Source organism: Heliangelus exortis, chromosome 1, assembly GCF_036169615.1.
Source record: "Heliangelus exortis chromosome 1, bHelExo1.hap1, whole genome shotgun sequence".
NCBI lineage: Eukaryota > Metazoa > Chordata > Aves > Apodiformes > Trochilidae > Heliangelus > Heliangelus exortis.
Window position 1 is genome coordinate 154,198,587 of NC_092422.1, and position 24,866 is coordinate 154,223,452.

Here is a 24,866-nt window from a genome sequence, read left to right on the forward strand (position 1 = left end):
TTTAGTAAAGTTAATTATTTATACCAATTTATTATAAGCTGTCAAAGTATTTAGTATAATGTATATAGCAGATTTTTACTCCTATTTTACTATATTTTTTTTTACTGCAATAAGAAGGAAGCTATTGTCCTATACAATATGACCGATAATATATTATCTAAATGGAATTAATATTTGTCTTACTAGAAGTCCTGGAGGGTGCAAGTTCCCATGCAGGTATTCCTGCCACTCAGAGAGGTGAGTTTACTTAATTTAGCCATATGCCAGAACAGAATGAGTATTCTTGGGACATTGGATTACCCTTCTTGGATGTATCTTAATGCAGGAAATGTTTACTAGTTAACTGAGAATGCATGCTCTGGTGTGGCTTAATGATATGATAATATTTTAATGCGTTTTTTAATCACAAAAGTCAGATTTGTTAATAATAACAGCGTCTCTCTGTCAGATATGTTGATATAACTTTATCTGACAGAAAAAAAGTTCACTGGGAGAGAGCTTTTTTGCTTGTCTTAATTTGAAGTTAGCATGTGTTCCTTCTGTTTCTTCAAGATAATGAAGAAATGGTGTTTGCAAAACTACTTTTTTTTGTTTTGTTTTGTTTTCAAAGAAATGCAAACACCCCTGCAACTAATACCAGAAGTCATTACAGAAACAACCCTACTTCTCACTGTAATGATAACTGGGGGGGGGGATGCTGGGAGAATGAAGACAGTGCTTTGTAAGGAAAGTCCATTTGTGTTTTAAAACCAAGGTGTTGTTTCAGCTTGTGACTCTTACCCTCCTCACCAAAGCTCTTTTTTCGGTCTGTAGGTTTAAAATTAGGAAGTTTAAATAACCATCAGCTTTTCATGAGAGAATGAATAACACAAAGTTACAAGTAAACAAGGCTTAAATTAACTTAAAGAAGCCAGAACTTATTACCTAAAATGAGATTTTAAAAAAGTAATCTAGTGTAAGTCATTAATGACTGTATTTGCATGTTTTTTCAGTGATGAAGTCCCAGTCAGGCAGTTGGTTCCCAGCTGGGACATCACCAGAAATCGGTACACTGGTTTGGAAGAGTCCAAACCTACGCTGTAACTTTTCCTTTAAACAGACCTGGAAAGGGATGTTTGTTCTCTCTCAGACACTTATAATTGCTTCCTCAAAAGGAGCACTGAGATGAGCAAGAGACATCATCCATACTTTTTTTTCTTTGTTTTTTCTTTTGTTTTTCTGTCTGTGTTTTCAGCAACGTCAGTTGATTACAGTTCCTTTGCAGACAGATGCAACAGCTGGATAGAGCTCATTAAACTGAAAGCTCAGACCATAAGGCGCGGATCAATTAAGACAAGTAGGCGGCTGTTTCTACCACGTTATGATAATCTGAGACATATCTCTGATTTCCCAGTGGTGAATAAGTGGAGTTTTCCTGCCTAGCAATGGTAGTGCAGAACCCATGTAGAATGAATACCTGAGTGTGATGAGTGCTGACACTATTGATGTCTTTGTAAGCTAATGCAGGGCTTAAAACCGGTATCAAAAGTTATTTCCGTTCACTTAGTAAAAATGGGTTATCAATAAATGTGTACGCCTACTAATTATATAACATACACTGCATGGATGTAGGTGTATGTATGATCTTGGAAAATTTTTGGTGAGAAACAGGAAGCAATCACCAAGGTGACAGTCAAGGCAATGGTCACTAAATTAGCAAGTGGTGAGTTATTTTTCGGTAGTTCTTTGGCCACAGGTCTGACTATCTTGCTTAAATTAGCAAAGATTAATATCTGTTTTAATGGAAAATGCTGCACTGGGGAAACACAACAACTTTCACACTTCCTGTAATTTGTTCTTTCAGCAGAATATGTATTCCAATATGTTGGCACTTTTTTCTTTACCTTCACTTTATAACTGATTGTTGTATGTGCAGCTACTCGCCTCAATGTTTTCCTTTGCAGGAATGCCACTCTTCCAAATAAATTCCATTTCAGCTTTTTGTCTCCTTTTGCATGCATTGCATGATATTTTCCTTTCTCACGTGATATGGCTGAGCATCACAGGCAGCTGAATGTTGTCACCAAGCTATTTGGAAACCATAAAGAAGAATTTTTGTGTTTTGAGGGACAGTAATGAACCTTACTTGATAGTTACTTTCTCTTCTTTTTTTCCCATCTTTTTAGCTGCTTCCCTTGATAAAACAAGTCCTTTGGCTGAGGGATACTTACGGCACCGTTCTGTTCCATCATGCACCAACTCTACTGTCACAGTTGTTAAGATGACACCTCTTTCTTTTCTACCTGGGGCAAAAATAACCAAATACCTCGGGATAATCAACATGTTTTTTATACGAGAAACCACTTCTTTGCGTGAGGTGAGCTGATCAGGGATTAGCATTTATTGTTAATTATAATAATCAGAGGTAAATATCTGAAGGGGGTTGAGTTGAGGTAAGCAAGAGACTAGAGCGTTTTGTTACTTGAGGACAAGTGCTGAATGGCAGGTAAGTTGTGTTGTGCTGCTCTTGTCATACAACATGTGGAGCTGCTTTGTGTTTTGCAGTGTTAGAAAGGGGTTACTTGACCATTGCCATTGACTTTGTATTTGGATGTAACACTAAGAGTTCTTAAACAGAACTATTTGGAAAAACAGGTCTTTCACTTTCAGTGGGATAGTTGAGTTGTTGGGTCATTAGAACCTGAAACTGAGATAAAAAGAAAAAAAAATTACATGCTTCTCTCATTTAGCGAGCTCAATGATGAACTTGTACTTTCAATATTTGGATATTGGAATTCTTTGGTTAATACAAGATTTCCCATATCATCTACATTTTTAATATTGTGTTCTGTGCTTTCTCAGTAACCCAAGTCTGTGTGATTAATTTCTAAAAAGCATACCACAGAGTATATAACCATTTATAAATAGAGTATACTTTTCCCAGCAGATACAGACAGAGGCTGTATGCTTTTGTTAAAGTTCAGCTTAGCCGGCCTCTTCTACCTGGCTCTTTCATTTTTCAGTAGCACACAGAAAGTTTAGTGATTTTGCCTTTCATTTTCATTTTGAAATTTTATAAATGTTTTGAGCCAATAGTGAGCTCTGATTCATTAGGTTTTTTTCCCCTCTATTTTTTTTTTAATATGTATTTTTGTTTCTTTAGTTGGGTTTTTTTTGTGCATTAGTCATTATATCCCCCTAATGTAGTTTCTCACATTTTTTCATAAGAATTATCTAGGAAAAAAACCCATACTTCATTGTTTTCCTTGTTCTTTCACAGCAATTTAAATTACTCAGCTTTGCACTAATGAAGTAAAGATCCCCCACATGAACCATCAAGTCAAAACATCTAATGAAACAAGATGGTTAGAATTTCTTTTGGGCTTCAAGGGAAAAAAAAAAAACTTGAATATAGATTCCTTGTCAAGTCTCTCTTCTGTCTCTTGCTTATTTGGTATTTGGAGGTGTCTTTTCCTTAGGGAATGTTGGGAACTAATGACAGTCATTAGCATACATGAAATTACAGTATCCAAAGGTAATGGCCAGTCCTTACCAGCAATTTTCAAGAAGACTAAATCTCTTTTAATCCTGGGTAGAAATTCTGCTTTATCTGCATCTCATTTTTAAAAAAAAAATGGATAGTATTCTTCCTGATAAAAGAAAATCTAATTTTTCAATTATCAGTGAAATACTACATGTTTATGCAGATGTGTAGGAATGTTTGAAAAGTATATGTAATATACTCACTGCAAAGAATATCAGAGAGAAATTAATAACCTACTTGTGATTCTTGTACTCAAACAGTAAGTTCCATTGGTCTGATTTTTAACATTCACATGCCCCATTAAACAGTGGATAACTTTTAAGTTCTGTACAATATATGTTTAGGATTCACTGAAATATTTAGCTGATAAAGTACCCAGCATCTTATAGCAATACTTAAAGTAAAATGTAAAGTAAAATGTAAATGTAAAGTAAAATGTAAAATGTAAAGTAAAATGTTTTGTCTTTTTGTTTTTCCATTTTAGGAGGGTGGTGTCAGTGGTTTTCTCCATGCATTTATTGCTGAAGTGTTTGCAATGGTGAGAGCTCATGTGGCAGCTTTAGGGGGCAATGCTGTTGTCTCCTATATAATGAAGCAATGTGTTTTTATGGAAAATCCAAACAAAAATCAGGTAAATTATTATATGAAATAACAATGTGATTGTGACCATTATGACACAAATGCACATTATATGTATTTCAAAACTAGGAACACTGTAGAGCCATGTATGCATAACACTTCTGGATCTCTCATCATAGTTCTTGTTTTAAGAAGCCAAGAGCATTCTTCAAACCATGAGTTAGCATGAAATTACAAATATGCTTTATGAATACCCAAATGAGTAAAAGTCCTGTGTTCACTACGATGGAGTAAATTGCAGGAATTGCAATTGAACTTGTTTATCTCTGATGTTGCAGTGTTTTCATCCTTTTTACATGGAGCTGCTAGCATAAAATATAAAGTAACATAAAGGGGCAAAACTTCATTAGTTAAAGTGACAACTGAATATATAGCTGCTTTGTTACATGAAGTGAATGCAAAACAGTAGTGAAAGGAAGTACAGCTACCCAGTTTCTTTATTTCTGGTGCTCTTATAAGAATCTGGCTACATATTTGATAGCACACAGATGAGTAGATGAGAAAGGAAACATGACATGGATTGCCTCACTAAGAAATTCCAATAGTTTGTCCTCTGATCTCCAATCAGATTTTCTGTTATCTGCATAGTCACATCTACCAGATATAAATAAAACAGGTGTAGCATAAAATATGTAATTAAATGTTTTGAAACTGCATATTGCTCTTTTATTTTTCCAGGCCCAGTGTTTGATAAATGTAAGTGGAGATGCAGTCATCTTTGTACGTGAGTCAGAGGTAGAAATGTTACCAGTACAACCTTCTGCAGTTGTTTCTCAACCCACAAGTTCTGGAGATGTCACAACGTGAAGACAGAAAAAGTGAAACAGTCTCTGCCAAATGTAAAGGTTATTTAAAATCTGGGAATGTTTAGGTTTGCATCTTCAAAATCAGTATCTCCCCATAACATTAAGAGCCAAAATCCAAGACAATCAGCTCTACTTTGTCCTTTACATGATAGTCAGAGCAGCATATTGGCAGTTATGCTCTCATTCTTCTGTTACAATCAGAGGCCCCTTTTGAAACCTAGACAGGAGATGTAGCACGGGTATGAAAGTATGGATTAAAATAGTAGGAATCACATGGAACAGTGAACACAAATCTGTCACATTTTTCAGCTATTTAACAGGTCCATAAAATTTTCTCATTCAGAACCACTTCCAAATTTGCATATAGTATAGCTTATGCTCAGCTCTGTTTAAAAAATGAAAGAGGAGTTGGGGTAGGTGGGAGATAACTGAAAAGCCTGTGTTAGGAACATTTGCCAAAGGACCAAGAGATTGTGTGCAGGCTACTAAAATGTGAGGTGAAGTCTGAACTTGGTTTAGATCATAGAATGTGAAGAGGAAGAAGCAGCACCAAAAAGTCATAGTTTGAATTATTTCTGCAGACTAAAAATATTTTTTCCACCATTTGTGAACTGCTGATTTATTTAATTTTATTTAAATTATTACTATCCAGTGTATGTCATGGGTGGATGTTTTGGGGTTTTTATTGTTCATTTTTCTTCTTTAAAGTTGCCAGACCATGAAGCTGTGTTCCTCATCATCCCTATGATTAAAAGAAACCAAACAACTTAATAAAAAGTTCCCAGAGTGTGTCTGTAATAAGCTGTTCACTTCAATATTGACAAAACAAATCTTTTTTTTATATATATGATTCAGTGAAAAAAATTTCCTAAGGCTCATTTCCTTAAGGCATGGTCTCTTGCAAGGATGACAAACAAGCCTCCAAAAATCAATTACACAGAGTTATACTCCAGACTCCTTTCTGTTTAACAAGTTGGAAATGCCTGGTGGCTTGGAGATAGATGAATGTTTGTGAGGATGATTTCTGCAACTTGGTTGGATTTTTGTTTCCGGTACAATAACTGGGAAATGAGAGTATTACAAAGAAAGGAGATGTGTCATTTCCAGTAAATATCTGAAAGGCAGTGATATTTTAATATAAAAAATGCAGACTTTATCTGAAGATGCATTCTTACTTGATTCTGACAATACCATACATGGAACTTGAACAAACATGTAAACTTGAATGTAAATACTCTGCTTAGTGTTGAAATTAAGCAATGGCATGATTATTTGTTAAAACTAATTATTTTATTGTAAATGAGCATGAAAATCATTGTTGCACAATAAATTTCTGTATAAAATTTATTGCCTTTTTATATGTGTAGCAGTTAAATGTGATGCTGGATACATATTAAAGAAATCCCACCCCAACTCTCCTCAGAGGAACATTTTTTGTATAGATTTTTACAACCTGACTATTCAAAATGTGGAAAGTTAATTACATTTAAAGTGTTTGACTTGGGTGCTTACCAGAACACTTTACTCATACCATGAATTGTCTTTCAAAATTCTATAGCAGTTGCAACCAAAGCTGCCATAATTTAAGTCTCCTGTGAGTAGTTGCAGCTCTCTTGATTATTTTGCAAGGCAAATCTTGTTCCCTTTGAAGCTGATGGCAGAATATTAATAACTTCAGAAGGCCTTGAATCTGGCACAAGAAGTTGTTTTCAGCATAAGTATTCAACACGGAAATATTCTCTGAAGTAGCACATGAGAAAGTAGCTGTTCTTGTTATTTTGGGGTTTTGGGGGTGTTTTTTTGGTAGCTCCTATTGAAGTATTAATGCCATCTTTCCATTTGTAGCTGTTTAAAAGGTCACAATTTCTTCTGATGTGTTCAATTAGACACAGAGGAAGAGCTTTCTCATCTAGCAATTTTAATTCTCTAATTATTACTACAGAAATGACAAACATGTTTCCTAATTGTTACTAACTGGGATTTAGCATTTCTTAATTGGTCCAGCCAGATAAATTTAACTTGTAGGAAGCTGTACACTTAAATTGCTTTGATTGTTGTTTTCTTCTTTCCAGTGTAAAAAAAGAGATAAGTGTGTGCAGATCCACTGTCATTTGGAATGTCAGACCTCATATTTCTCAGAGGCAAAAAAAAAAAAGATCATAGAAGACAAACTTCAGGGAACTATTAAGAGTATGTAAGGAAAGGAAGGCTAAACCATGAACAAACCACATTCAAGGAGATGTGTGTCTACAGCTGAAACTGAGTTCAGAATGGCTGAAAATCATACAAAGGTGCTTCTTTAGTTAATGATTTCTACATCTTTAGTCATGACATAGTAACATACAGTTCTAATTGTGGGGGAATCATGGAAGTTTCTGCTGAAATGGGAGAAGTTAATGCAATGTATCCTGCTCCCTACTCTGTGGGAGACTGACCCTGGCTGCATGCCAGGTGCTTACCAAAGCCATTCTATCCCCACCTCAGCTGGACAGGGGACAGAAAGTAAAATGGAAAGCTCAGGGGCTGAGATAGGGACAGGGAGAGATCACTCTCCAATTACCATCACCAGCAAAACAGACTCGAGTTTGGTAATAAATTTAGTTATTTTTCCTTATCAAATCAGAGTAGGATAATGAGAAATGAAGCACCCTCCTGCCACCCCTCACTTCTTCCTGGGTTTAACTTTACTCCTCGTTTTCTCTGCTTCCTTCCCCCAAGGTGGTGGAGGGGGATGGGAAATGGTTTTTGAGTCAGTTCATCACACATTGCTGCTCCTTCCTCTTGCCCTGCTCCAGTGCTGGACCCTCCCACAACAGATAGATCTCCACAGCCTTCTCCAAGGTGAGGCTAGGAGGGAACACAGCAGGGACATCTGACCCAGACCGACCAGAGGAATGTCCACACCATACAAAACCCTGCTCAGCAGTAAACCTTTAGGGTGGTTTGCCAGGGGTGGCTGTTGCTTAGGGACTGACATTGATCAGCTGGTGGGAAGCAACTGCTTTTTGCATCGCTTGTTTTTCTTAGTTTTGTCTTTTTTTTCTCTTATGAAGCTGTCTATCCCAGCCCATGAGTTTTCTCTTTCACCCTGCTGGTTCTCTGATCTGTCCCACTGGAAGGGAGGGAGCAAGCAAGCAGCTGTGTCATGTCTGGCTGCCTACTGGGGTTACCCCACAGCACTGTTGCTTTCTCTTGACTTGAGGAATCCCAATGATGGCACAGGTCACCTTGACCTTACTTCTCTTAATAGCAAAACCAGCATTTAGAAGGATTTCAATTATCTTCTTACCTTTCTCAAAGACTTCTTTTGCTGTGTCACCCACACAATGATGTTATTGATGTACGGGAGATGTTCTGGAGCTCCACCCTTTTCCAAGGTATCATGGATCAGTCCATGGCAGATGGTAGGACTGTGTTTCCACCCCTGGCACAGTGGCCAATGAGGGAAAGCAGCCCTGCTCCTACCTGCAGCCCTCAAAAGAGCCTCCAAGCCCAGGTTTAAAAACCTTCACCTCAGTATTGTGAACAAAACGGGTGGCATCACACCTCATTCAAAAGGAGTGGTAGTATCTTCTCTAAAAGACCCCTTCCTCAGTCATTGCTTTACTTGCAAAAGTGAAGTTAGGTCTATGCCAACCCTTCAGGTGATGGCAGTGTCCAGAGCCTGAACAATTGTCCCCTCCTCTGGAGAATGGCAGCAGAATGAGGAAGGGCATCTGCCCGTGCTGCTGCTGCTTGCTGATTCTTGTCCAGCTTTCTCTAACCATCAGTGTCTAAGAGATTACAGAGTGCTTGCTAGGTCAGCCAACTGGAAGGTGGGCAGGAATGAACTTGGAGGGAGATACTGGCTTCATGTTGGAGCCCCAGCCAGCTCAGTGCTTTGAGTACTGATCTTCTGGCATAACATCCCACTTCTTTATTATTATTATTATTATTATTATTATTATTATTATTATTATTATTATCATCATCATCATCATCATCATCATTATTATTAGTGTTGGTGTTATTTACTTTTTATTTATAATATAAATATAATATTGATGTATATAATAATTATATATAATATATAATATAAATATAATAATATTATATATAAATGTTGTTATTATTATGTATATACAATATTATTGCATATAATATTGTTATTTTTATTATTATTTAATATTTATTTGTTTGATTATTTTTTTAACACCAGGAGCTTGCTTTGAGACTTGGTTGAAAAATCCTTAGTTTGCATGTTTTTTACCTTGTTAACCTTCTAGTTTGTGAAGGTGCTCTGATGTGCACGTGTGGAAGGTGCTAAAAGAGCGCAAATATCCTCTGGGCTGAAGATAATTGTGACTCATTCTCCCTCCCTCTCCCAACCCCACCTCCTTCCAAAGTGGAATTAAATGTTTTTTCTTGCTGTTTTGTCAGACTAAAGGGCAGCCCTATACCTGTCTCACTAGCAACTTAGTGATGAAAATAGAAGCAACACAGATGAGGGAATAACAATCAGTTGCAACAACTGGGATGTCATTGACCATGATTTTTGGAGAGTTCTTAATTCTCTTTTGGTGGTCAGATAAGGAAAGACAGAAGTTTTGATGGCTGATCTGAGTGAGTAATAGTAACAATAAGTTATTCAGTAACAGAATGAGTAACAGAATTCTCTTGGCAATGTTAAGAACAGCTGTTCTGCTGCACCATCTGTGGCTTTTCTGTTGAGCCTTGGACTGTGTAGCAAAAACCCATTTTCTTGCCATGCAGCATTTGTAGTTTTGGTACACAGGACAGAGTTCAGTTTTGACTTATATATAAGCTGAAACGAAGCTAAAGATAAAGTGACTTGCCTTGTCTGCAGAAGAGTGCCCTGGAGGCTCTAACATGTCTTACAGTCCCTGCCTGCCCTCCTCCCACCCTGTTCACAGCCCAGGACCCCATTTCAGCCCCCCAGAGCCTCCAGCCTCTGCCCCAGTGATGCTGCAGCAGGACCCAGCTCCAGTTTCCTGCAGCCCTGCCAGGCCACAGGCCCTGCTGAGCTGGGCTGTCTCCAATGTCCCCCAGCTGTCACCAGTGCACCAGCCCCCACTGGTGCTTGGGCAGCCCCATGATGCAGGGGTTAAAACTGGGTTTCAAGGTGCAGGCTGACACTGGAGCTTAAATGCTGAAACATCACTCATTTTTAGACTTGCATAATTCATCTCAGTCGTGACAAGTGACATGCTGATGGTTTTCAGAACAGGAAAGGACTCTTGTCTGTCTGGGCTCCTTCTACCATGTGTAGGCCAGCTTGCTTCCCAGGCTTTGGAGAAGTCAGCTGTGTAAACCCTGCTTGGCATGGGAGCAAGCTGGGCTGCTGCTCTTCCTTGATCCAAATGACCCCAAGAGGTAAGAGCTTTGGTTGATGTACCTTGTGTGTGTCACATCTCCACTTTATGGCTGAAGAGACTGAGATGGGAGAGGTGTGAAGGTGCTAAGGTGGTGCTGGGGGCCAGTGGTCTCATTGCAGGCATAAAAATGTATGGTATGACAGCAAGAGTGGTGCTGAAGGTATATTTGCATGGTGCTGAGTCTATTGCCACTGTACCTATGTGATGAATGATTTGCCTGAGAAAGGGACCTTAGTCTAGACCAATATAGCTGGAGTTAATGATCTAAGTTAAGAATTTACAGTTTGTATCAAATTGCTGAGTAGAAGGTGGAGTTTGAAACTGTTTATCTAATTTTTAAGGAAACGAGTCACATTTCAATTGACTTGCAGTTTTTAGCATAAACATGCACATTGACATCAAATAATGCACATATATTTTTGTTGCAAAAGCATTTCCATTAATGTGTATGGAAATATCTCCCTAAATTGTAGGGAGGAGAGGAGCAAGGGGGATTCCAATTTTGGTTTTATTTTCTTAAAATCAGATGCCTGTAACACTTCAATCAAGAATCTTTGCCTGAAAGTCTTGTGAAATTTTGAAAACATCAAAGTAATTACAACCCTGTGAACAGAATATTCACCCCTGAAGAGCTCTTAGATTTTGAGGGAGCGCAGCTGAGCCTGGTAAGGTTTGAAGAGATGTTGTCATCTCCTGGCATGTGCTCTGAAACCCAGAAGAGGAAGTGAAAGCTTTTGCAGAGAGGAACACAGCCAGAAAAGCATCTTCCTTTCCTGAGGTCCTGCCCTGGGCTGCACATCCCTCATCCTTCTCTGCCTGCCCCATCTCTGGCAGGTTGGGTTAACCATGGGTCAGAACAAGGCATGCACTTACCCTCTGCTTTTGCCCCAGGCAGAGGAGAGGAGGCAGCTGTGGTTTAAGTTAGGAAATTGCAGATTGTGTTCACACTTCTTGCAGGACAGCAGAGCTATCTGCATTGCAGAGCTGTAATTCAGTTTTCATGCTTTTACTGAAATTGATGATCTATTTATACTTTGGCCTGACTCCAAGGCCATTTGCATGAGTGGAAATGGCTGAGAGAAGGTGAAATGAAAGAGTTGCTTGTTATTAAATTGTCCTAAACCCCCACCTCTGTCTTCCCCAGTGTTCAGATCCTGCCCTTGCACTGCACACTGCATGCTTTGTTACCCATTTACTCTGTCAATTGAAGTTCTGTGTGCAAGGTGATCAGAGTACACTGGTCTGGAGGGATCTCTTGTTCATGCCAGAAACCTGCAAACAGGCTTTTAAATTGTCACTTTAATTTTACATATATCAGCTGCTAAGCTTACCCAGAGGCCACGTGAAGGGAATGAAACTTAGCAACAATGCCTTCGTGCCATCATTTCTGTTAACAGTGTCAGAGCACTATCTATTGAAGATGAAATGCTCTTGTGTTTCTAATACCATTCCTGGCTATGGGTGTCTCCACAACTAGCAGCAGAGCCAACTAACAGCCCAGGCAGAGTTTGGTGTCTCTAGAATATTTCCCTATTGCAACTGCAGAAAAACGGGCTGAAATAAAGAAGAAAAAGGCAAGAGATGGGCTAGGTAGAAGAATCACAGAATTACCTTGGCTGGAGAAGATCTTCAAGATTATTGAGTCCAACCATTAACCTAACACTGACAAGGCCTTAACTAAGCCATATCCCTAAGTGCTATGTCTATATGACTCTTAAACACCTTCAGGTGACTCCACCACTGCCCTGGGCAGCCTGTTCCAATGCCTGATAACCCTTTCAGTGAAGAAATTATCCCTAACATCCAATTTAAACTTCTGGCTCCCCTTGAGGCCATTACCTCTTGTCCTATTACTTGTAACATTGTTGAACAGATGGATGCCCAACCCTTAACAACCTCCTTTAAAGTAACTGTAGAGAGTGATAAGGTCTCCCCTCAGCCTCTACACAGAAGGGAATGTAGGCAGGAGAAGCAAGGAAAGAGCACAAAATTAAATTGAGTTTCTACTAACAAAAAAATGAGAGGAAGGACAGTAGCTGACTGTAGAGACAGGTGAATAATGATTCCCCAGCCAAGATAAATAAGAAATACTGAAAATAAAGTATGACAATATTGTGTTTCAGCAATCAATACAGTAATGTCTTGATCTCATGCAAAGTTTTTCATTCCTGCAGCTTGAATCACTTTGCAAAGATCTAGATCTTTGTCTGGATTTATGGTGAGGATCAAAACCACTGTCTCATAGGAGCCAACCTCTTGAACACTGCTCTGAGAGTTACTCTGCTTTACCACAGTAAAAGAGATGGCTAATGGTCTGAGTTGTCCCCCCTGCACTTCTGCACCTGGGATTCATGGTCTCACTGAGTTAAATGTCATGGAGCAGTGTTTAGTCTTAGGGAAAGTCACTGTCAAATGTAATTGCACTTTTACTCCTCTTACTTGGAGAATAACAGCCTTTGTATCCAAGCTATGTCCAAAGAAAATCCCTTACCCACTGTAAATCAAGGCTTTGTTTCTGGGCTTTATTTCTGGAAGTCAACAAACAAATCTTTCAGTGTGCATGTCTGACATGCATATATTCTGTGTCTGTCTGTATGCATGGGTGTCTTTCCTCCTTTTCAAGCCTCAGTACACACTGCTTTTTGGCTTTACCTGTCATGACTGTTCCAGCCTTTGCCTATGAAAGATGCAGTGGGATTAGGCAACCATTCTTCATATACACATGTATGTAAGGTCCAGGTAGGAAAGTTTCTGCTTTCCTCTTACACCTGCAAGGTGTAAGAAAGGTCCTGACATGATGTGCCCATGGTGTTGATTCAAGTAAGAAATCTCTATCAGAAGTATAATACAAGTAGGGTTAGGTAGCAAGTGTACCTTTGGAAAATAATCCAGAGATTACAGACAGAATCTGAGTCAATAAACTTATCCTTTTGAAAAGAAGGAAGATTCCACATTTCTGGTTGACAAGAAGATGACATCTGAAATACTGCTGCTGCTTTGCTCACAACTCAGGTTTTGAATTAAGCTCCTCCAGAAAGGTGTGGGCCCAATGGAGAGGAGAGTTTAGTGTAGAAAACGTGATCTGCAAGGAAAGGTCTCAGCTGCAGTGTGGGAAACAGCAAACTGGCTGACTGCCTTCAAGGGCTGTTCCCTACATCTGCAGCAGATAGCATAGTAAATAATGGGCTTGAAGAGGAACAGGAAAGGTTCAGGCCACACGCACAGACACAATTTTACAGCACTGACACATTGCCTGGGGAGGTTAGCACTATCCTCCACCAAGTGCCTTAGAGAGCTGGTTAGATGAGCATCTTTTAGGACTTGCACGTGCACCTCTGAGCAGGGGATGAATCCGATGGCCTCCTGAGATCCCTTTTGCTCTGAGGATTTCATGCTCTGTAGGTTTACATGGATTCAGTTTTGAACTGAGATAAAGATCCTTCTGCCCAAGTGCTCAGGGCTGCTGCTCCTAATTTGTTTTGGTTATGAGTTCTGGTAACTTTCTGGCAGCAAGTACTTAACTTCATTATATATGGGTAGAGACAGACATGGATTTTCACAGTCACCTTGCCTACAAATAAACTGTCATGATTTTAATAATGTAATTAGAGTAGCATGAAACCCAATGTAGCTGTTTTGCCTCTCCTAGGAAGAAAGGTTTATTATTAGTCTAAACTCATTATAGAGTTTAGACTTAAAAAAACCTCAACTACACCCCTGTGAAATCAAAGGGGTTTGTACTAGAGCAATTAAATCAGTGTCCAAATCACTTACCTTAAATTGGAATGGAGAAACAACCTGGACAGAAGTTTGCTCAGATCTCAGTGATAGCATTATTACAAATACATGTGCATAAATATAACCTGATATTCTTCAGCAAAACAATTACATTGTCTCATTTAATTTAATGAACCATGAAGCCATTACATCTTGCAATTAAGAAGGTGTACAGGACAAGCAGCTGATCTCTCAAGCACCCTGGCTGTATTTAAGAGAGAAATCTCTTTGACAGGAAACAATTTGAGACTTTTCAAAGCAGTTGTGCAGCCATTAGGAAGTCTGACATTAGAAGCTTCAAGTGATTAATGACTTCAGTGGGTTAACCATAGATTTGTTTGATGCCAAACAGCCAGATCTGAAAAATACTAAGTGTGTCACTAATTTCTCTGAAGCTCATTCTATTAAAACTCAGATGGCTGACTGCTCTTATGTACCTGCTATAGTGCAGAATGTGTTTCTTTTTAAGTGATAGCAAGCAGCTGTTCCTGTGATCACTTTGCTTCCTTTGAACCTTCCAGGTGAGGGCTTTTTTGAAACCACTGAGCAGCAAAGTTCAAGCCGAGTCAATGAAGCATGAGTAGGAAAGCTGTGGCACAATGCAGAGGTTTTAAGGAAACATGGAAGACCTTCCTGTGGTGGTGGAACACAAGAACATTATGGTGTGGACAGAAGGGATAGTAAAACTGGACAAAAACAAAGGTAGTTGTATGTATATGTATAGTTGTATGTACTATTTCTAGCATAGCCATACACACAGAAGTACCAAGTTCCTGCTTTCTTTCCTTTCAGTACAACACTGTGGATTTCACTGTGGTGTTTCCTTAGCCCTGGGCTGGGTGGTGGCGTCTCCACAGCTCAGAGTGGGCTTGTTTTCTTCTGAAGTCTCTTCCAAGTGAACTGTGTCACATTGCCCAGGGAAGTAGTGGATTCTCCGTCCCTGGAGATATTTAAAAAGAGACTGGATGTGGCACTCAGTGCCATGGTCTGGTAACTGCAGCGGTAGTGGATCAAGGGTTGGACTTGATGATCTCTGAGGTCCCTTCCAACCCAGCCAATTCTATGATTCTATGATTTTTCTGTAGGAACTGCAAGGAAATCAGGGTAAATATTTCACCAGAAATAACAGAACAGGAAAGTAAAGTGATAGTACTAAAAAGGAGGATGGTTTGAGTGTTGCTCTACGTTTGAGGCGTAACTGTCCATGGAGCATAACCACACAATACCAGATTTTCTCCTGTCTTGTGATTCTTCTGGAGGCGGAAATAAAATGTACACTTCAGTGACAACCAAAGATATTTTTGGCTGCCACACAGAGATTTAATTCATGTGATTTGCTTGAATGGTATAATTATATTAATTTTCATCATGTTGCCTAAATACAGATCCAAGTGCCAGAAACAGAAGACTGGATTGGCCGCCAATGCACACAGGAAGTATCCCAGTCTAAAGTAATGTATAGATTATGAGAAGGATTGGGACTGAAACAACAGGAGAAAAGGAAAATATAATCGATGAAGGGGACAGGAAATAAAATTAAATACAAATTACACTTCTATTGCATTTTATCCCACAAGAAAAATCTCATGTTATGTTAGTCTTGACTCCCCTAAGGACAGGGCATTCAAATACTTCTGTCCATTCTCTAGCACACTGTCCAGAAAAATTCCTCAGTTTCTACAAAGTCCTACTGTTATAGGTGAGGTCTGAAGACACCTGAAAGCTCAGAACAGTCTTAAGACTGATGAATTATCTAAATGAATTTAGATCCATGCAGAGAATTGATAGAAGTGTGTATGGCTTGAATAAAGAGGGGAAATACTCAAGTGCTGATACAGTTTCGAAGAGTAGTGAGATTCTACTGTAAATTTTCAAACATCCTAGAATATAAAAGTCTGGAGAATTAACATTTTTGGCACTGAAGAATCTTTTGAAAAATTCCCTCTTAGTCCTTCATGAGCAAAAAAACCCAGCTCTTCAGAGATTCTAACAGACACATTGAAAATCAATTTAAACTCCACAAACTCCTCAATTTAATTCTTTTTTTCATGCCATAAGATAGGTTTCAGTTTCTTATGAAATTAGGCAATATGCTTGGTAGAATTTGGCCTAAGAGATCCTTGTTTCATTAGAGGGATTGATGGGTAATCAATTAGTTCAGAAATCTCTAGTTGAGTTTTACTGGATTTAGTGTGTTCTTCCTATGGTTTTATAATGATATTTTAGAGCTACTATGAATCATTTGAGTTGTGATTAATTAGCTCCTCTGGAAATTTGACTCCTAAGGGTTTCTCATATTGAATAATTATAAAATGAGTCACTGACATTAGACACGTTGTGAATATTTTCAGTTGATCACCCAAAAAGTTGCAGTCACTGCTTGAGCAGCAAATGACTCAAAACCCAAGTGTATCTGCTTCTCTGATCTGTGTCATGCAGGCAAATAAACAATATTTGAATTAACTTAGCATGGCACCCAAGGCAAAACTGCATAAGCTGTAGTTAAAGCCTAGGACTGAAATTTTGGCAGTCTGCAGCACTTACCCATGTTCTATCCAGCAGTCATAAACAGTTCCCCAGAGGCACAGAGCACCCTTTGTTACACTGTGCTGATGTAAAGTGTTATTTGCAGATGTAATTCATTGGTTTTGGGCATTTATGTCCTCTTCAACCTCCAACAACTAACTTATCTTTGTAAAACTACAAACATATACAAACAAAACTCCCAGGTCTCTGAGGAATTGTGTGCTTGTTCAGCATTTATGGATTTTAAGAATCTGCAGAAGAAAAAAATGCAGACTTTGCAAAATGTTTGACATTTATAATTATTGTAACTGCAAAACACAGCACATTATTTGTTCTAATAATAGGTCTCAGCAGCAATAAAGTGTATGCCTTTCCTCCAGGTTTCAGCTGTGGGAAGTATTTTGACAAACTGGATCCACTGTATGTAACTATGTGTGGGCAGAGCTGCTTTTTAATTTTTGCTGCTGAAAAGGGGCTTTGAAGTTTGCCACGAATCTCGGGCATACGAACGTATTTTCCTACCAAAAATCCTTTCTTACACCCTCCTTTCCTTCAGAGGAAAGGAGGTGGTTGAAATCCAGATTTGTACTTTGTAGTATCACCTTCTGGAAATGCTTCCACTGCATTGTGGGGACACCTCAATGTCAAGTACGACTTGCTCACACAAAGCTGTGACAGCTGGTACTGCAAGATAAAATTCCCCTCCAAGCCTCAAGCCAGCACAGAGTCTGTACATCCCTTCAGTCTCTTCAGCCCTTTTAGGAGACAAACAGCTTAGGCACTGAGCTGTCTTGGGTCCCTCCAAGGAGAAGTTTCAATCATTTCTGGGATTATCTGCTGGAAATCACAACCACTGGAAAAGGGAGAGCACCCTAGCAACGTATCATGTTGTAATAAAACCTCTCTGATGTACCTTTCCTCCTTGTTTGGCAACAGAACATAGGTGACGATGTACACTGACATCCAGCACAGGCAGCATCAATCCCACCACCAAATAATCCCTGAAGGAGTTGTGAGAGCTCCTCTTTAGTCTTATGACCTGGAAATAGAAGTAAAACCTAAACCCGGTCCTAACCTGGAAGAAGTTGGAGGCAAGTATCTGGAGAATTCAGTGCCAGCTTAGAGAAATCCACCCTCTGTCTTGCAAACTATGGAAGTTCCTGTGTTTTTACTCTCTGTTTACTTGAAGGCACAGGCTCCTTCACTTTTACAATCTTCAGAGTGCAGGCAACCACTGTTTAAGAATTCATTGATAATGTTCTAATTCCCACTTCCTTCTCTGAAAAGGTACAATTCTAGAAAGAGAGATACATGTTTGGGTTTTTTTTCTTCTTTTCTCAGTTTGTGGTTATGGTAACTATAAATAACAGCTTTCAGTGCAATTTAGAGCTTCCTGGTATCCTGACATCAAAAAGCTTGGTGGTTTCATGCAGTTTGGTTAAGTGGCCTACATTTCAAAGCTTTTCCAAACACAGCTGGATCAGGAATCTCAAGAGCACAGACTTCCCAGTGGTTTTTGAGCAATTTTGTCTGCCCAGCTGCAGCTGAGGAACGTGGAGAAATGGGAAAATGGAAGTTCAGTTTACATTGCCAGTCAGCGTTATCTTCCTGTGCCTCAGGGGAAAGAGCCACTCTACTCCTTTGTGGAACAGAGGCACAACACTGCAGACATGTCAAGTCTTTGGGTTTTGAATGACCAATGTGTCATTGAATGAGTTCTGTGAATTGTTTAGCATCCTGAATTGTTTTGCTTGATTTTTTTGTTTTTTTTTTTCACATGCCTAGGTATATCTCACAGGTCGCATTAATGGAGATCTTGTTAATGATACTACAACTGCACTCCTCATTTTGGTGTAAGAAGGCAAAATAACAGGTGCCTGATTAATTTACACATCAAAGATTTTGTTCTTTCCTTCATTTCTGGTATATGGGCAATCTTCCCCCAAAATATTCTGTGTGCAACAATGTTAAAATATATGCTAAACTGCCATCTCACATTTCCCACAAAGTGAATAGGTAGGTTGAAAGGCATGCTGTCTCAAAAAAAAAAAAAAGAAAAAGGAAAAGGAAAAGAAAAATGAGAAGAAAAGGAAAAGGAAAATGAAAAGGAAAATGAAAAGGAAAAGGAAAAGGAAAAGAAAGAAAAATAAAAAGGAAAAGGAAAGGAAAAGAAAAATAAAAAGGAAAAGGAAAAGGAAAAGGAAAAGAAAGAAAAAGGAAAAGGAAAGAAAAGGAAAAGGAAAGAAAAAGGAAAAGGAACAGGAAAAGAAGAAAAATGAAAAGAAAAGGAAAAGGAACAGGAAAAGAAGAAAAATGAAAAGAAAAGGAAAAGGAAAAGGAAAAGGAAAAGAAAGGAAAAGAAAAATAAAAAGGAAAAGGAAAAGGAAAAGAAAGAAAAAGGAAAAGGAAAGAAAAGGAAAAGGAAAGAAAAAGGAAAAGGAACAGGAAAAGAAGAAAAAGGAAAAGGAAAGAAAAGGAAAAGGAAAGAAAAAGGAAAAGGAACAGGAAAAGAAGAAAAATGAAAAGAAAAGGAAAAGGAAAAGGAAAAGGAAAAGGAAAAGGAAAAGGAAAAGGAAGAGGAAAAGAAAAAAAAAGAAAAATGAAAAGGAAAAGAAAAGGAAAAGAAAAGGAAAAGGAAAGGGAAAGGAAAAGGAAAAGAAGAGGGGAAAAGGAAAAGGAAAAGGAAAAGGAAAAGGAAAAGGAAAAGGAAAAGGAAAAGGAGAGGGGAAAAGGAAAAGGAAAAGGAAAAGGAAAAGGAAAAGGAAAAGGAAAAGGAAAAGAAGAGGGAAAAAGGAAAAGGAAAAGAAAAGAAAAGGAAAGGAAAAGGAAAAGAAGAAAAATGAAAAGAAAAGGAAAAGAAAAGGAAATGGAAGAGAAAAGGAAAAGGAAAAGAAAAGGAAAGGAAAAGGAAAGAGGAAAAAAAAGAAAAAGAAAGAAAAAGAAAAAAGAGACTGTTGATATTTATGTTTCTGTCTGGCTTATGTTATCTACTAGATTCTGAACCACCATCTGGATGAATTAATGACTTGTGAAACTTGCCTTCTGATGACAGACATCACAGCGTGACTTCTTAAAAGATAAAGTAATCCATCTCCTGTTCTTCTGAGGAGAGAAAAGTATTTTTTTCTTGTTTTCCAAAAGTTTTACAGCACTAACCTCAGGACAGAGTGAAAGCATGACCCTTCAAATGTTTTCAGAGGGAATCGCATTTGAATACATAACTTGAGAAAAATAAACACAAGGCCCAAAAACTTAGGATGTCTGTGGGTCCAGAGTTCATGTAACCTGTGCAGCACCGGCCAACAAATCATGAACAAACAACGGTTCAAAAACTGCTGTGATCTGGGTGCAAAGTACAGCTGAAGTCAGCAAAGGGACATGCAGGTTGCAACTTTTCCTAAGTCCTTGGTCACTCAAACTTTTAAGGGATGTGTTGATATCCTCGTGGGGCAACCCTGCAGATCTCTGGGTGAGGCTGCCTTCCTTTGGAAACCTTTCTAAGTCAAAGGATACTTCTGTCCTTCTTCACTAGTTCTTTGTACTGTCACCCAGCACAGAAAATAAGACTTCAGCTTTTTTCTAGTTTCATCTCTGTCCATTGGGGGACAATCTCCAGGCCAGACTTTGCTCTCAGGCTTGGGTTGCCAGAGGAGGGCACAGGCAGCAAGAGTGTCTGTGAGGACTTCCTCTCAGATACTTATCTCTCCAGACTTTGAGGCTGCAGCCATCCTTGCTTAAACTTCTCTTTAAACACATTCCTGCATCATCTTTTTTGCTTCATCCATTTCTCCATCACCTTTTTCAGGGTGGACAACTGAATAAATCACACTATCTACATCTACCAATTTTCAGCTAGTCTCAGAAGCAGAGGGGGACTTCCTATGCCTCACACAAATTCATATGTCTCTATTACAAGAGTTGAGGCTCATATGTTATAGGAAGAAGAGATACTGCAACAACAACAAGCTTTTTCCTATCCTCTGTTTTTCCTCTGTACACTTTATCCTGATCTAGAAGGATTAGTTCTTCTTACAAGACCAAATTTATTATGTCCTCCTCTATATCAGACATGACCTTCTCAGGAACTGGCATTCTTAAACAATGCTAAATTATGAATGATGGCTTCCTGACAGCAACATTTCAGACTGAAATTTCAGCAAATGTCAGACATGAGGTCAGAATCTGACCAATTCCCCAAGGAAAAGGAACTCCACTGACAAAGGAAGTGCCTGAAGTCTACATGCATGTGTATGTTTGTATTCCATTGCTACTTTTATACACTTTTATTTCCTTTTAAAATGGTGCATAGTGAAATAGGACCCCTCCAGTACACAATATTTTTGGTTTGGCAGTTCCAATACATAAATGATACTCATCCAGTAAGTCCCTTACTCTTCTGAGTACCCCTTCTCTTTGTGAATAAACAATTTGACTTCACTGGTAAGGACAACTCACAGAGATGCACGGAGGATTCAGGTTCACAGGTGGTTTTCCCAGTGAGGGAATTCTGAGAAGATGCCAAGCACATCTGCCCCCAGTAGTGTATGTTCATGTGTGCATTGTGACTTATGGATGCATCTCCTTCTATTGGATAAAACTATGCCAATGGTCTGAGTATCTGTATTATGGGTAGGAAAGGCAGAATTGGTTGTGCACAGTAAATAGACACGTGTTGAATTTGAAATGGGACTTCTTGCAGTGCACATGGAAGGAATTTCACCCAGAATTTCACTGTACTTTCTTTTCTTCACTGTTATGGTGCTCCTGCCCACTTATATCTTTCCTTGGCATTTTACATACATTAAAGCATGCTAATGATGTATCCTGAAGCCCTTGCTGTGGAACAGAAAGCTGGTATTTCCTGGAGATATTATAATGATGTACAGCAGTGATGGCGAGGTTATAAAAATTTGCCTCTGCTCCTCCGTTTTATGAGAAAAACTTTCCATGCAAAACCAAAAAGCAAAGTGCCTGTGGCTAATAGGTGGATTAGTTCCATTTTACTTAACTCCTGCATGTTTCCACTCGTTCTTGTTCCACCTTGTTACCAACTAACATCACTGGTCGCATAAGAAAATATTTTGAAAGTCCTTTCATCGCTGCTCATAAAAGAGGTTCTCTGTTTTAGAGAATGAACTATGTCTTTCATCAGTAAGACCCTTTTTTCTCATTTTATGCTTCTTCCTTGTGCATTCTGACTCCTCTCTGCAGCTGGAAGGATGACTATAGATGCTGTCACAGTAATGATATTATTACAGCATGACAGCTGTGGGAAGAAAGAATGTGGCAACATTTGCAACATTTTTTTGAAGGACAACTGCCACAACCAGGTAAAAACATCAGCCTTTGGCCACCGTGTCTTTTAGAGGAATATTAATTTGATATTGTAGTTATAACTCTCCCCCTTCAATAGGATTATATGAAAGTGCCTGCCATATCAGGAGCTTAAAATGCTTTGTCAGTGAGAACACACATTTGTCGGGGGTTTTAACAAAGTAAATCCTGATAGCAAGAAACAGTATTGGAATTTTCCAACAGGTCTTTGTATGGGCAACTGTGTGTCTTTCATAAAGGCATTCACACTGCATTATGCTTGTGGAGTGAGATTCAGATGCCAGTTTTTCAAACTGTATCAATAGGAGGGATGCAGAGAAATCAGCCTGTTCAAAAGTGATATCATACAAAACCAGTATCTCAGGCAGGCAATGAGTTCTGAATGTTTTGCTGTGGTACATTTGGTCAAAACACATACCAAAGGAGCACTGAGTTTTTATGGCAGTGGGGAATAAGAGCTGCCATGTGACACTGAACACCAGTTGTTTTGTTTTTTTTTCAGTTTCCTTTTCCCTTAGAAAACAAATCCATCCTTCATATAGACTCTACTAATGGTGCATGAAATACTGGCAGAACTGGGGGCAAAACGTAGAGCGTGGCATTTCAGCCAGGTGGTAACTGCATGCATTTGGAAGATAACAGAGTTGCCTTGTATGGTGACATTTACATCAACTAAAAGGATGCCTTTGCCTGAAAGTTGATTCCAAGGCAATTCCTCTGCTAAATTCTGTGGAGTGGAGAGTGAGTGAGGTGCTGAAGTGGAGGGGAAAAGCCCTGTTGTTTTGGAAATGAGAGGGTTTGAAAGGGAGCAAAGATGAGGTACTACGGGATGCATGTAGGACAGGATTCTCTAGAAGAAAGCAGGCAAAAAATGGATTTTTGGAAGGATGCAGCCCAGGTCTTTGTGTGTGGTTTGGGCTGGGGCTAAGGGAAAGAGGAAATGTTACTTTTTAATGCTTGGAAAAGGTCTTCACCCTGATCTCCCTGCCCAGGGCAGTGTGAGGTAGCTGAGCAGAGGGGCAGGAGGAGAGGCAGGGATGGTGGAGTGGGAGGGTGGGAAGCCCAGGGGAAGCTCATACCTGCTCACCCCAGGGAAGGGAAAGACTTGGCATGGTTCCATGCTTTGTGTGGCTGTGGCAAGTAATCAGGCAATAGAAAAAGGGAGAAGTGCTCTGCTGATGCATTTTAGGGTGAACCTAAGAAAACTGCAACACTCTGTTGTCTTTCTGATTGGTGAATAATCACACTCTTTCTTCTGAGTGTTTAAAATGCTCCTTACTCTATATTTTCATTCAATGTGTTTCATTGAGCTGCTTTTTAAAGGCACATCTCAATAACTATTTTTTTTTCTTTTTTTTTTTTTTTTTTTTTTTTTGGCCTGTTAAGCCTGTTTTTAGCCTTTAGGTGGGGGACCTTACTTGGGACCTTAGTAACGGAGGTGAGGTTAAATCTCTTCTCTCAGCTCTCATGAAAATGGGGAGCAGCAGAGAAGAATGACACCTGAAATACAATTTTCTTCTTCGATTTTCGGACGTGGATGGTTGATCAATGCATCTCCATATCTTCTCAGCAATTGCAAACTGTTTATTCTCCACCTGAAACTGTTATCCACAGCAGGAAGCGTCAGTGCTCGTTGATGGAGGGAAAGGACAGAGACTGATAACGCTGCCTAGAAACAGTTGAATATGGAGTTAAAAGAGCTGTGTTTGAGCTTGTCCTACTCTATCTGGAATTTCTGCCTGCAAGAGAGCAGAACGAGGTCGGGCATTTTCAGTTCCTCATGACAAGTCCAACAAGCTCGACCTCATCACTGGCTTGATCCACCTTGCTCCCTGCAGGCAGCAAGCAGGACACCAGGATGGAGTTAACACCACAGCACTGGACAGACCACGGATTGTTGGAAATTCAGTGAACAGCCTGGAGGCTTCATGCTGAATTATAGTCAGAAAAAGAAGAGGAAAGGCCTAGGAATATCTCACAGGTTCACAATGAAAAGATAGGCAAAGTTCACAAAACTTTGTGTCTCATTTTGTGAGTGTAAAAGCCCATTATTAAAGAAATTATCCCTCTCCATGTTACTGATGGAGGCATTACATTACAGAAGATATAAACAAATAATTGTATCTGGTTTATTTCAACTTACTTCATTGTGAGCAGTTTGGACAGTGAAAGAAAAACAATCATTCCTACTTTCTCTCTGTTCTTTTCCACGTTCTGGTTTCCCAAGGAACACTGAGCCTCTGATTTGTCTCTCTTCTCAGCTAAAGGTGATCAAACAAGAAGAATTCAATTTGGGATGCAGTTTTGCACATTTCACTATTTTGTTTGGGTTTTTTTAATGAGTCTAGCTAGCCATGTTTTGAATTTTTCTCTAAAGATTGAATGGCTCTGTTTGTTTTTAAGAGAAGTTACTGAATAGGTTTTTATTTATTTACTGTTGGTAAATAGCTTCCTCACCAAAATGAAAATATTTATCCTGCTCAAAATACTTCTTTTGGTCAGAGGTTGGCCAAATGCTTTGCTCAATTTCTTTTCCCATATTGTCCAGAGAAAACAAGTTTAATGCTCTAGAAAGCTCTAGCATATCAGACATGACTGAAAACAATATTTCTTACACAACTACAAGTTTCTGGCGTTTAAAAAATTCATTAGATATCATGATGTTAATATTCTTTTTGACAGTGTATATTTCTACACAGCAACACACAAAGATGTAATGAAGCACCAAAGGGCATCGAGATTTCTAAGCTTATATTTTATTGAGGACTGGAATCTCTAGTTGAAAATGCTGTATAAACAGCCAGCTAGTATTTACTGTTACTTTAAGGCTATTCTTCAGTCAGGACATATTAAACTAAATGTCAAAGTTTCTCCTTGCTTTCCTTC

The 24,866-nt window shown here is 39.0% G+C and overlaps 1 protein-coding gene across 28 annotated transcripts in view; it reads left to right on the forward strand.

Annotated features, from left to right (window-relative positions):
* C2CD5 (C2 calcium dependent domain containing 5) overlaps positions 1–6,379 on the forward strand; it is a 64,048-nt gene extending 57,669 nt beyond the window's left edge. For 13 of the 28 annotated variants that reach the window (XM_071733100.1, XM_071733117.1, XM_071733108.1 and 10 more), the window contains 5 exons: positions 187–237; positions 1,235–1,336; positions 2,166–2,356; positions 4,008–4,154; positions 4,841–6,379. In XM_071733100.1, the coding sequence (XP_071589201.1) occupies positions 187–237; positions 1,235–1,336; positions 2,166–2,356; positions 4,008–4,154; positions 4,841–4,969 (620 nt within the window). In that variant the 3' untranslated portion in view covers positions 4,970–6,379. The remainder of the gene's footprint in view (positions 1–186; positions 238–1,234; positions 1,337–2,165; positions 2,357–4,007; positions 4,155–4,840) is intronic. The other 15 variants (XM_071733118.1, XM_071733098.1, XM_071733116.1 and 12 more) reach the window with 3 other exon arrangements.
* The last annotated feature ends 18,487 nt before the right edge of the window (positions 6,380–24,866 follow it).